General features: G+C 45.1%; 1 protein-coding gene across 6 annotated transcripts in view; it reads right to left on the reverse strand.

Annotated features, from left to right (window-relative positions):
* Window positions 1–12,925, reverse strand: part of SEPTIN8 (septin 8) — a gene marked incomplete at its 3' end in the record, with an annotated part of 75,171 nt that overhangs the window by 45,342 nt on the left and 16,904 nt on the right. For 3 of the 6 annotated variants that reach the window (XM_084637672.1, XM_084637670.1, XM_084637674.1), the window contains exons 1-2: window positions 1,512–1,530; window positions 318–432 (exon numbers count right to left, since the gene is read on the reverse strand). Coding sequence is in view for 3 of the 6 variants with exons in the window: in XM_084637673.1 (XP_084493799.1) it covers window positions 318–432 (115 nt within the window). Of the gene's footprint in view, window positions 1–317; window positions 433–1,511; window positions 1,531–12,925 lie in introns of those variants that run through there. The other 3 variants (XM_084637673.1, XM_084637671.1, XM_084637675.1) reach the window with 1 other exon arrangement.

Consider the following 12,925-nt stretch of genomic DNA (forward strand, 5'->3'; position numbering starts at 1 on the left):
CACAGCTGAGGGAGCTCAGAGCTTATGAAAAGCAGACCAGAGGCATCCAAAGTTGGGTCTACAAAGTAAACTAGCGCTTATGACAATTTAGGCCTATGTGGTTTGCTCCAGGTCACACAGTGAGTTTGTGACAGAGCAGGGAACTGAACAAACTTTGGCCTTAACTTCTCAGCATTTTCGATGTAAAATGCCAGTAACGGTACTTATCTGCCTTTGTGACGTGCTCCGACATCCATGGATCTGATGTGCTACTAGATTATTATTTATTGTATTACTATTACTAAGAATTTCCCTAATTTATGGTAAACTCTGCTTACCCACACAGAGGATGTTGAAGCTGAATCCTTGTGTGACAGATTTGCTGACAAGCTGATCTGGGAGACTATCAAATCCAACGTGGCCCCCCAGGGAAAGATTCCGCTTCTCTTCATTCTGTTAAAGCAAACAGAGTCGATTGAGCAAGAGCGCATTAAAAGAGAGTCAATAACACAAGGGCCAAGGAATAAAATCACAAGAAACGTTACCATTGTACTCAAGGCAGAGCGTGTTTCCGAGTCACTGAGGTAATCCTAGCACTACCCGCACAGAGGTTTATTATGTTTTGATATCCACATTCCAGACATAGTGGTAATTATAGCCAAGCATCAGTAGAAAAAATCTAATCTTAACAGGGAATTTTCTTAAAGAGGCAGCTGTCTGAACTGAACTGCTGAACCACTCCGGAAGAAAAAGTCGGGGCAAGATTCAGCTGCGTCCAGCTTGTGGAGAATAAAGCAGGAAAAAACCATGTTCCCATGTTTTATTGATCACTTCCCTCCCCCTTTTGTGTTCTGAGAGGTACCTGCACTGAATTATGTCAGAGCTAGTCTGGAGCTCCTTCAGAGCCCTTGATCTTTTTCCTTTGGCTTTGCCTTAAGCAGCTTTTTTCAATCACACTTCCAGGGGTACATGTTACAAGGAAAGACAAATGAACCCTCTCACCTCACCATCTGTGACCACACCAGTTCCTCTTCTTCTTCAGCTGTTCCTGTCTCTCCCATCCTCCCCCCATGCACACACCTTGCAATCCCATCTGTCTCCTTCCTCCCCAAGTGGAAGAAGAAGCTGGTCACTTTTACTGGAAGCTTGGTTTAGAAATAAATAAATAGGATCAACACAGGAGGAAATAACTCAGAGTAATAAAATGTCTCTCTTAATAAATCACAGATAGACAGAAAGGCATGAAGCCTTCAGTCTGCTCCAGCAGGGGTGCACATTCTACTACCAGGATTTTACTCTGCTGTGCCCTGGGGTCTGAGTAAATACACACAAGCAAGAAAGTCATCAGCCCAGCAGAAGACACAGGCCAAACTCCTGATGACATAACCAATCAGCTCCAGGCTTCAATAAACTAACATTTGTTTACACAGGGGCTGAATTTGGCCCGGAGATTCCACAGGATTACTATTCTTCCTTGTAGCTTTAGTCTATTGGGCCCAGAAATTGACAAACATGCTTACAGTTCTAATCACCTTGCAAAGTTGACCTCTGCCTGGCAAAGGCATCCAATGGAATGCATAACCAGGACACAGAGAATTCACACAGACACTGCCTGCCACTGCACAGAGAAAAGGGAAAAAGAAAATTGGCTCAGTTGAAAATCCAGAACCACTGTTACTAGTTACGAAAGTACCTAAAAAGGCTGAGCTCAGCCCTGGGATAAACAGACAAGTTATTGGGCTCAATGCAGAAGTAAAGGGGTGCAGTGCTGTGCCCTGTGTTACACAGGAGGTCAGTCTACAGCAGGGGTGGGCAAACCTTTTGGCCCGAGGGCCACATCAGGGTGTGAAACTGTATGGAGGGCCGGGTAGGGAAGGCTGTGCCTCCCCAAACAGCCTGGCCCCACCCCCTATCCGCCCCCTCCACTTGCTGCCCCCTGACTGCCCCCTTCAGAACCTCTGACCCATCCAACCCCCCCTGCTCCTTGTCCCCTGACCACCCCCTCCCGGGACCCCATGCCCCAAACCGCCCCTCCACAGGACCCCACCCCCTATCAAACCCGCCCTGCTCCCTGCCCGCCCCCCATGACCCTTATCTACACCCCCGCCCCGACCTCATCCCCTATCCAACCCCCCCATTCCCCGTCCTCTGACTGCCCCGATCCCATCCACACCCACACCCCCTGACAGGCCCCCCCAGGACTCCCACGCCTATCCAACTGCCCCCTACCCCCTGATCACCCCCCACCCGAATCTCCACCCCATCCAACTGTCCCCCGCTCCCTGACTGCCCCCCAGGACCTCTTGCCCCTTATCCACCCCACCCTCCTCTTACCATGCAGCTCAGAACAGCAGGAGCTCGTAGCCATGCTGCCCCACAGTGGCACACCACAGGGGCGGGGGGACAGCAGGGGAGGGACCAGGGGCTAGCCTCTGTGGCCAGGAGTTCAAGGGCCAGGCAGGACGGGCCCACGGGCCGTAGTTTGCCCACCTCTGGTCTAGATGATCTAATGGTGCCTTCTGGCCTTAAAATCTATGGGACATTGATTCCACTGGAATCAATGGACAAGGGAAATTGCATCCAGTATCCTTAGTTCAAATGATTCAGAACAGAACTGTTGCAAAGTGTTTATGTTGTATATATGTTTAGATTTACAATCAACTTTCACCTTCTCTCCACACAGCCAAGTAATACTACCAAAACTAACTGAGCAGACCACTGAATTTACACACTGGTTTTTCTTTTCATTTTCAAGTTGCGTCTAAATACAGTTAGACCTAATGGAGAAGCAAATGTCCAGAAATGGCATTTTAGGGTACTGCTTATTCAGTTTCATCCTAACATTTCCTTTGTGGAATTACACGTTTGCTGTTGTGACATATTTAAATGCAGCCATTTTTTTTTAATTACAAGCACGGAGTAGAAAAGATAAGTGTCTACTTATCTGATCAGGTTTTTCTGAGCCTGTTCCCATCCCATCCCTCATTACTCTGCCCTGATGGTTCAGTGTGTAACACAGCCAGACTACAGAAGCCATACACTTAGAATAAAGTTAATAGGCTGTCATGTTTTAAAATATATTCCCATGGGGGAGGGGAAAGCTCCAAAAGGAGAAACTTGAAATTCATTCTCTCTGTGAGAGCAAGATTCCTAAACAAAAAATTAACTTGTTTAATTTCATCTGAAGTCAAAGTTGTCTTCAGTTCTGCCTTGGGAAGAATAAATAAATATTCTCTTTATTTAAAAAAGACTTTTAATTAACTTTTAATTTAACTTTTAAATAGCTGAGGCAGCTACCACATTTGAAATAAGACTGAACCTTCTTTTCTGTGGGTGTAGATCTGTTTTTGTTACTGTCTTTCAGACGAAAATTATCACAATGCTCTCCCTGGAGCAGAAAGACAATCTGACCATCTCTCCCTTAGAGAGAGATGGTGTCTGTTCAGGCTCAAATGTGGTCAAGTGCTTAGACACCAGAAGTATTTCCCATTGTTTATCAACTAATGTACCATGGGGGCCTTACTCAGGGCACAGTGACACTTGGGTAACGTACCATGGGGCCCCTTATCCAGCGCACAGCAACCCCTGGGTAACATAACATGGGGCATCTTACCCAGAGCACACCAACCCGTGGGTAACAGGAGAGTGATAGAAGGCAGATATATTAGCCCCAGATTAAGCAGGTCCTTTTTCCCTGGGTAAGGTAACGGGGAGGTTCCAGAACAATCAGGAACTTGCTGGAACCAATTAAGACAGGCAGGCAGGCTAATTAGGACACCTAGAGCCAATTAAGGAGCTGCTAGAATCAATTAAGACAGGCAGGCTAATCAGGGCACCTGGTTTAAAAAGGACCTCACTTCAGTCAGTGAGAGGAGCACAAGAAGCTGAGAATGAGAGGGTGTGCTGCTGTAGGACTGAGGAGTACAAACACTATCTGGCATCAGGAGGAAGGTCCTGTGGTGAGGATAAAGAAGGTGTTGGGAGGAGGCCATGGGGAAGTAGGCCAGGTAGTTACATGATACAGGTGTTACATGACAGCTGTGATCCACAGGGCCCTGGGCGGGAACCCAGAGTAAAGGGTGGGCCCGGGTTCCCCCCATCCCTCCAACTCCCTGTTGGATACAGGAGGAGTGACCTGGACGGTGGGTCCCACCAGAGGGGAAGGTCCCTGGCCTGTCTCCCGACCCACTAGGTGGATCATCAGAGACTGCAGGGATTGTTCTCCTTCCTTTTCCCCATGCTGGCCAGTGATGAGGTTAGCTGAGTGAACAGCAGGTTTGAGCCACTTGCAAAAGTGGCCAACTGAGGGCTGCCTTGAATCTCTGAGGTGAGCAAATCTGCCAATAAGCGTAGGACCCACCAAGGCAGAGGAGGAACTTTGTCATACCTCCCATCACATTTCGGCATGATTTGTAGTCTTGGCCCAAAGAAGGTATAGCGGGCATACATCCCATACCTGAGAACCCCCTGCCTGCCAATGCATTTCAGGCCTGAGCTGCCTGTTAAGGCCTGGTCTACACTATGGAATTAGGTCGACATAAGGCAGCTTATGTCGACCTAAATCTGTAAGTGTCTACCCTACGACATCAGCCAAAGGGCAATGGGTCTCCAGCTTTGAGCCTCGCGCAGGGGTAACAGCCAACAGGTGCTGTAAGTAACGTCGTGTCTACATAGATACTGCGTCACCCTAACTACGTCAACCTAAGCGCTACGCCACTCGTGGAGGTGGAGTTATTAGGTCGGTGTAGTGGGCGACTTATATCAGCGGGAACAACGTTGTAAGTAGACCCTTACAGAGTCTGCCTTACGTTGACCTAACTCTGTAATATAGACCAAGCGCTAGACAGGCACCGCAAACCTGAAATGCATTGGCAGGCAGGGGCCTCTGTTCCCAGGCATGGGATGTATGGAGAGTCGGGAGCTTGCCCACCACCTGCCTGCACTGTGTTTGGCCAGTTGTTCTTGGTCTATTTTCATAAGCAAAAATTAATGCACAAAATTTTTCAAGAAAAATTACACATTTCCTCTCCCCTGTCCCCTTTCTGCGCCTTCCTCAAATTGCTGTTTACGTTTTGTCCAAGTGTTTTCTCTGTCTCTTTTCCTCTTGCTTCTTACAAGGAACACACTGTAACAGGGACTAGCAAAAGCACCATCTGGACATGTAAAGAACTCCTTGAGGCTTCCGCCCACATTCACTCCAGCCTCTCAAGGCTGGCTTCCCTTTTCCCCTACCCACATCACTCAGAGAGAATCCTCCCCCGAGTTGGTCACACAGGTTAAGATATTGTCAGGTAAAGTCATTCTGATGCAGAGACAATGCGGCAGGAAAGCACATTACTTCCACAGAAAATGGACTGTTATGGTCGTGCGTGGGGGGTGAGGGGGGTCAATCAAGCCTAACATACACCAGAAGTTTAAGATGCTTTCCATAATCACCACTGTCTGAAAAGGAAATAAACAAGGCTGCCTGAGAGCTATGATTAGAATAAGAATGCCCCCAAAAGACTTGAGAGAGGTTCCTAGGCAACAGCCGGCATCACTATTACTGATTTTAAAGCAGGCTCTAGCAAGGCCAAGCTAAATCAAAAACTAAAACATGCTGAGGAAAGGGAAGGAGAAAAGCCAAATCCCCAACAGCCTTTCTTTTGCTTCTCTTTGCAATGTTTAGTTGCAGGGCAGTAGTTGTCAAGAAAGGAGCTGCATTGCACATACCCTGTTAAAACACTGAACCTCTAAACTGGTGGTGAGGTTAAAAATTCAGTGAATTGCAAAAATGTGTCCAGTATTGTTGTGATGTTGTTGTTTTTCTCTTTTTATTTTTTTCAATGGTGACATAATCTGATCCAAATCCAAGATCCTGTTGCCACTGAGGGCAAAGCAGAAGTCAGCTGAACTAATGTGTGGAAAGAAAACTACCATTGCATTGCTGGTACAGACTAACACGGCTACTATCTGAAACATTGCATTGCTGTTATCCTAGCACTGCTGCAGCTATCTAGGAGGCATTACCAGTATGGCAAGGGCAGTTGATTTGTTCCATTTCTATGGCAAGCCTCTAGTGGCTTTGACTGGAAAGGTAGCTCAACCACCAATTAAAAAAAAATAATCACACTTCAGTTGAAGAGTGTGTGTGTGTGTGTGTGTGTGTGTGTGTGTGTGTGTGTGTGAGAGAGAGAGAGAGAGAGAGAGAGAGAGAGAGGTACCAACAAAAATTAATATAAAGGACAGAGATTAGAGAAAAAGGAATATTTTTCTTTATTTTTTCCAGTTCGCTGACTTTGTGCTCTTCACAGCTCTTTGTGTAGAATCAGTTTCCCTGTATAGTCCGTTTCTCTTGTTGTTTGGATAGATCTTTCATATAAACAACAAAGGAGAGGAAGACATTTTTAAAAAAAATATAGGAAACTGATTATCAAAGTACCATAACTAGTGCAGGGCTGGTAGAGTACCTGAAACTATTTGTATCTCTTTTTTAAGATGGCTAGATTTCAAATGTACAGTCTTCAACACATCTGCTTTCACCACACTAGCAGGTTATCTCAGTGACACATTAATGCAGTTCTAACAGCAATAAAGGTGGGTACCATCAGCTTGAAAGTGACACAGATGATCAAACAGTACCCAAAGGTGTCTAGGTGCTTCACGGAAGAAATACACAACTCCTACCCCAAAGAGTTTACAGTCTAAATTGTAGGTGTGACAACTAATAGAGGTGACAAAGAGTAAGGAGGCAACAAGGCTTTTACAGAAGCCAAAAAGACTAATAAAAATGTTTCTTTGGCCCTGTTTAAATCCAGTGGAAACCGTATTTTATTTGATCCCCCTGCCAAATCTGCAACCCAGACAATGCAGAATTGAGCTAATGCAGAAGAGTCAGGACATGAAACTGACTAGCCTGTTTTCACTGCAATGGAAAATGGAAATAGACAGTATGAAAGAGTGAAGTTAGATATTTAAACTGTAATAGCTATGGTGTACCCCACAAGGAAAGAAATCAGACCCTGATCCTACAGCTCTTCCTCAAATCATTAGTCCCATTTGACTAGTCCACAGCAGCTGCATCTTCTGTAATGCTTCTGTTCTTTGGTACCAACACCAGCTAAGGAGAATTACTACTTTAATTCACAAATATACGCAAGAGGCTGTGCAGGGAGAGGTCTAGATAAGCTTCCCCACTTCTGACAAGCCAGGCCTTCCAGGGGCTATGGAGATGCTTTCTCCAGTTTATTCACATCCCAATCAGCTTGCAGTGGGTCTGTGAATAATTCTGAGGCTTTAGCCTGTTCCTCTTAGATGAGAAAAAATACTTTTTTGTAAACTTTGCAACATGGTAATTATTAACTTAGTATAGCTCTGTGATACACAGATTCCCACAATGAAAGACCTTGCAGTGTTAAATAACATCCTCCCAGTCACTCAGTACCCCAATGACAGGCTGCCATCAGGATTTTACTCAGAGCCTTCCAACGTGCTCTTTGAAGATTTTCTATGCCTTGTTTTTGTTCGTCTCTAAGTTGCCACAAGGACTCCTCATTGTCTATGCCCTGAGATATTCTTTGGAGTTTTAACAGGGACAATAAGGGCTTATTTGTATTAAGAGCCTATGATTTGGTGGGGAACGAAAGAATTATCAGAAGATCGGGATCAAATTCATTAACAGCTCCAAAGTCCTTTAAATATTTTAACTAAGCCAATCATGCCAGAGAATCCTTGAGTGAGCTGTACAGCATACCATTTAAACTGCACAAACAGGCAGCATTAGTTTCATGATACTATGGCTGAGGATGCCAGAGGAAACTTCATGACACCAACCATTGCCCACAAGGAAATGGATTTCTTCCTATGGTTTGATTGTTTGGTCACCAGGACAGGGACCCCACAGGTGAAGTACCGAGCAAACTTTGGCAGTATAAATAAAACCATTAATAACAATAAATTTGCAAAACACTAGGGATAACTGATCAAGACAGGCCAAGAAACATACCATTTCAAACCAGTATCCACTCACTTAGCCATCTGAGCAGTTATATGCCTCACATACACAATGCAGGTGAGGGAATATCTTTTATTGGCCCAACTTCTGTTGCTGAGAGAGGCACACTTTTGAGCTCCCTAGAGCTCTTCTTCAGGTCTGGTCATATACAAACTGACATTCAGACCTTTGCCTTGATTATAACACATCCTCTGCAGCAGCTAGAAGATCCCACCTACTGACTTTGAAGGCTACAAAAAGGGACCCAGGGAAGAAGGAGGAATAGAGTCACATTTTCAACCTACTACTTTTAGTGCATCCACGGCCCCACCAACAAGACATCAAAGCCTCAATCCTATGGATTTAAACAGTCTTTAAGGGCTGGTCTACACCACACAGCTTTTAGCGACAAGGCTGTGTCAAAAGTCAGAGTGTGTAAACGCCCTTTGTCGGTACTTTGTCTGCACTTTTGCTGACAGAATGCTTCCAGCCCCGCAAGCGGCGTTAGCTCTGTCTGCAGGAGAGCGCTCCTGCCAACAAAGCCGCATTCACACTGCCACTTGTGTCAGCAAAACTTTTGTCTTTCGTATGGGGGCTTTTTAAAGTACCTGTGACAGACAAAAGTTTTGTCGACAACTTCGCAGTGTAAACATACCCTAAAAGAGCTAAGATTTCATTAAGGATAGAGTGGAAAAGGTGTTAAGTATTTTACTACAAAACAGAGACTGCACGCTTAAGTAAATACAGTTGGGTGTGGGGAGGTGTAGTGTATCAGAATTCAGCTGTATCCCCTTAAATAGTTTGCAAGCTGTCTACTGGTCCCCACTGTCTTCTATGTCTCAGAAGCCACCAGAGAGGCAGTGTGCATGTGTAGTCAGGCCTTAAACACTGTATATAGTCAGCAGACACAGCTATTTGGACCCCATTTTGCCTGTGTGGCTCCTTCCTGTTATGTTTGTGGTGTAGTTTGCTCTTTACACCCAGGAGGAACAGTAGGGAGGGATACCTTCTTTGTCCCAACCACGGTCAAACCACTGATGACAGAAAGCAGGTATTGCTATAAGGCAGTAGCTCCTCACATTTTCCTGTCACAGCCTCTTCCTCCTCATGTCCTGGATGCCATTTCCTTGGACAGCTGTCACCATCTCTCCTTTTGCCCGCCACCCAACCATTCCTCTATTTTCCCCCTCATGTATTTTTGCATTCTCCCTCCTCTTTCCCCTGCTCACCTGAAATCTCCCTGCTTCTCAGGAGGAGCGAGGCATCCATCAGCAACTTCCACAGACTGAGATGCATGCGCTCTTGCGCTGAGAGGAGTATCATGGAAGCAAAGCAAATGCAAGATTGGGCTGATGTGCAGCTACCTGAGTCTGCACTTCTGTACAGGTGAGCTGCATGCATGTGGCCAGCTGCATTGAGGGGCCTATGGAGCAGCAGGGAGCATAGGAAGATGGCCTTCAAGGAACAACCTGGGCAGGACTATTTTCAAGGCCTGTAGGGTCAAATTCTGTGGGTGTTGATTTCCACTACGATCTTAGGAGCTGAGAGCCTTCAGCACTTTGTAGGATGTAGCCTCTGCTCTCTACAGTCACCAGCTGGCCAGAAACCATATCATTAACGGAAGGTGAACATTTTGTCCTTCTTCGTCAAAACAGAAAGTGCCCAAGGAGAGGCTGCAGCAGAGAAAGGTCAGAGGGACCAAACCAGGAAGCTTTTGAATGAAGGGGTGGGCATCAGCCATTCTACATACTAACAAGCTTCAGCTAGCAGGAAAAGGTAATAAAGGAACAGAGAGAAAAAAACAGCAGCAGCCAGTTTGGTTGTGGTTCTTTAATGAAGTCAGATGTAGTTTTCCTGCTTCTGAACTCTTCCTGTTTTCATCCCCAAATGAGCATCAATTTCAAACTACATCATCCCATTTTCCAGCCCCTACTCCCCAAAAGCCTCTTTTCACTGCAACATGTGCACTTTATAAGGAGTGCCACCATCAAACCAATTCTGCTGTCTCTCGCGTGTACCATTTCCCCAGCAGGCCACTGGTGAAGAAAGGAGTCATGATGTCTTATGCCTGCCATGGATCTGACTGACCCCTATGGGTTCTCAGAAATGCAGTGTGTGCAGGTAAGTACTCAGAAGGGATTGTCAGCAGAGACTCACCTGAAAAAGTCCTCCTGCTTGACTTGACCTAAAAATCTGGTCTTTGCCAACTGCCAGTTTTAATCTTAACCTCATTTTAATGAGAAAGGCTGTTTGACAACTGACACTTGTGTTTTTAACAGGCAACAGCCCTGATGTTTTTTAATGATTTTGTTTTCTTCTCAACGCGGCAGCTCAAAGCAAAAAATAAGCAGGTGCCACATTCCCAATTTATTTGGTTAAGTCTGATGCCCAATATGTTCTTTAAAATCTTAGACCCAACTCTGGCAAACACTTAAGCACACGAGCAACTTGCAAGTAAAGTTTTGAGGATCAAGACCTCATATTTAAATCCTGCAGCTGTTACTAGGGCAAAACACCACAGGAGTGAGAACTGTTGGGCTTGGACCCTAAGGGATTATATAAACGTGGCACTTTCTTGTTTCTAAACTCCTCCCCTCCCCCCTTCTATGGCAAACTAAAACATGTGAAACAAAGATAAATAGCAGGCAGTTTTCCCAGGCAAAGCAGCAAAGACATAGCAAAAAAAAAAAAGGTTCTTTTTCATAATAAATAAAAATGGCTTTATTTTAAGAAAGTCACAAATTGTAAATTTAATAGATAAAGGGTTCACCTCCAATGAGCCCAGCCCTTGGGAACACTCCCTGCAGTGTCGTCATGGCTTGGAAGAATAAAAATCAGAACAAAATCGCTGACCGCCTTCACTCCAGCCAAGGTGTCTAATTAGAACTAGGGCTGCCCATTTTGGTTGGCCTTATTCCTGGAGATTTAACCCCATGACATAATCTTTAATTAAAGATTAATCTTTAATTCCTGGAGACTCCAGGCCAATCCTGGAGGGCTGGCAACTCTAATTAGAACACAGTTGAGGTTGCAGCATTCCAAGAGCTAATCCGATAATTGGAAGAACGAATGGTTGGTCTGGAACAGAGTCCTCTAGTTTCAATGCCAGGAAACTGTGACAAGTTTCACTGACAGCCATGTTTAAAGCTTGCATCTCTGAGCCTGTTTACTGCTTTCTTCAATAAAATACTGGAAGCCAACCCCACACAGTCACTGCATGGTGCGTCGCACCGAAGGGCTTCTCCAGCTTGGAAACTCTCATTGACAGAATATATTTTCGTTTACAGAGTGCCCTGGGTTCTAGGGAAGTAGTTAAGAGTTACATGTGCATAGTGCAGAATTTGGCCCTTAGAGCAAGAAGCAGCCCAAGAACAATAGCCTGGATTCAAACACCATCACACCAGGAGCTGAATTTTGTAGCTTGGGTATGCTATAAAATTGGCATTGTTAGCCCAGCACCCATCAGTACACCATAACATCAAATGTATTATGAGGTTTGTTCTTTTGTATTACAGTAGCACCCGGGGGGGGGAGGGGCAGAACAGATGGAGCAAAGAGTTTACAGTTTAACCAAACTACACTGTGAACAGGGATACAAGGAGAAACTAATGTTAAGGAGACAGATTGCAGTTCTCAGCCCTCAATTATTCAAAAAAGTGAGATGAAAAGAAGGAGGGAAGTTATACTTTTATATACAAAATATCCCTTAGATGCCGTTTCTGGGCCCAAACCTGTGAGGTTCTGAATACCCTCAGCACAATTGGTCCTTGCTGGGAATAGAGGATGCTTAGCAGATGGCAGGATCAGGCCTCTTATTAATCACAAAGCAAATGACTTTACCTTCTCATTCTCCACTCCCTGACACAATGGTACATGCATCAAACACTCTGATTAATGCAAAAGTCAATGGCATTGATTAAGATGCTATCCACTTGTCTCCCAAATGAAAAATGAATGGCACAGGGAAATTACTCATTCCTGCTGCAGTTCTGCAGTAATTCAGGCCCCTCCAAAAGAATCTTAATTATGACTAAGTGGGGGGGAGGGAGGAAGATTACGCAGAATAACTTGGCTAACCTTTTGACAGGTAAGTGGGCAGGGTGAGGCAATCTCAGAGGCTTACTCATTCTGTAACGCCTTACCTTTGTCTGTCTGTCCTTCCCACCACCCACAATGCGTATCTTGACCACACAGCTCCCTGCTGGTTTGGATGTCAGATCTGTGCAAGAGCAAGAGATCATGTTGCCCTCTAATGGCTGCAACCTACACTGGATACTAACCCTAATATAACTACAACAATACTACCATATATGGAAGGCATGATCGTGAGAGGCATTGAGAGCCCACAACCAGATCAGACCATCGTCACATAGGGTCCTTTCCTCTGACGATCTCCAAGTGCTTTACAGAGAGAGAGATGTTAATATCCTCACTTTACAGATGGGGAAACTGAGGCACAAGTCAGTTAAGTGATTTGTCTAAGGTTGCACAGGGAATCAGTGTCAGGTCTCCTGACGCCAGCCCCTGGCTCCAAACTTTGGCTTTCAAAGTTAATGCTAGTATATCAATAATATGCCAGATGATTTTCTTTCAAGTTTCCACCCTTCTGATCCTACATCTTTTCCTTTTGTAAATCCCCTCGTATGTTATTAAAGAGACCACCCACCACCTGACACTTTTCAGGGGCTGAGCAGCAGGAACCAATTCCGACTTTCACGGAGTAAAGCTTCTTTATCTTGGCCTGGCCGATTAGGAGGAGTAATGGCGAAACCACTGTCTGACCTTTCAGGAGCACGTTTATGATACTAGCAATGCTCAGACTAAAATTCATAACAGACCCAGGATTTTTTTTACAGATTAAAACGTTACCTTCCCTGAACCCATGTGCTGAGCACTATTAAAATATTATATTACCGCTCTGTCCAGCAAGTTTGACAATATGTAAGAACGCTGGTTAGAAAATTATAGCATCAA

This window comes from Lepidochelys olivacea (genome assembly GCF_965140295.1).
Source record: "Lepidochelys olivacea isolate rLepOli2 genome assembly, chromosome: 8".
NCBI lineage: Eukaryota > Metazoa > Chordata > Testudines > Cheloniidae > Lepidochelys > Lepidochelys olivacea.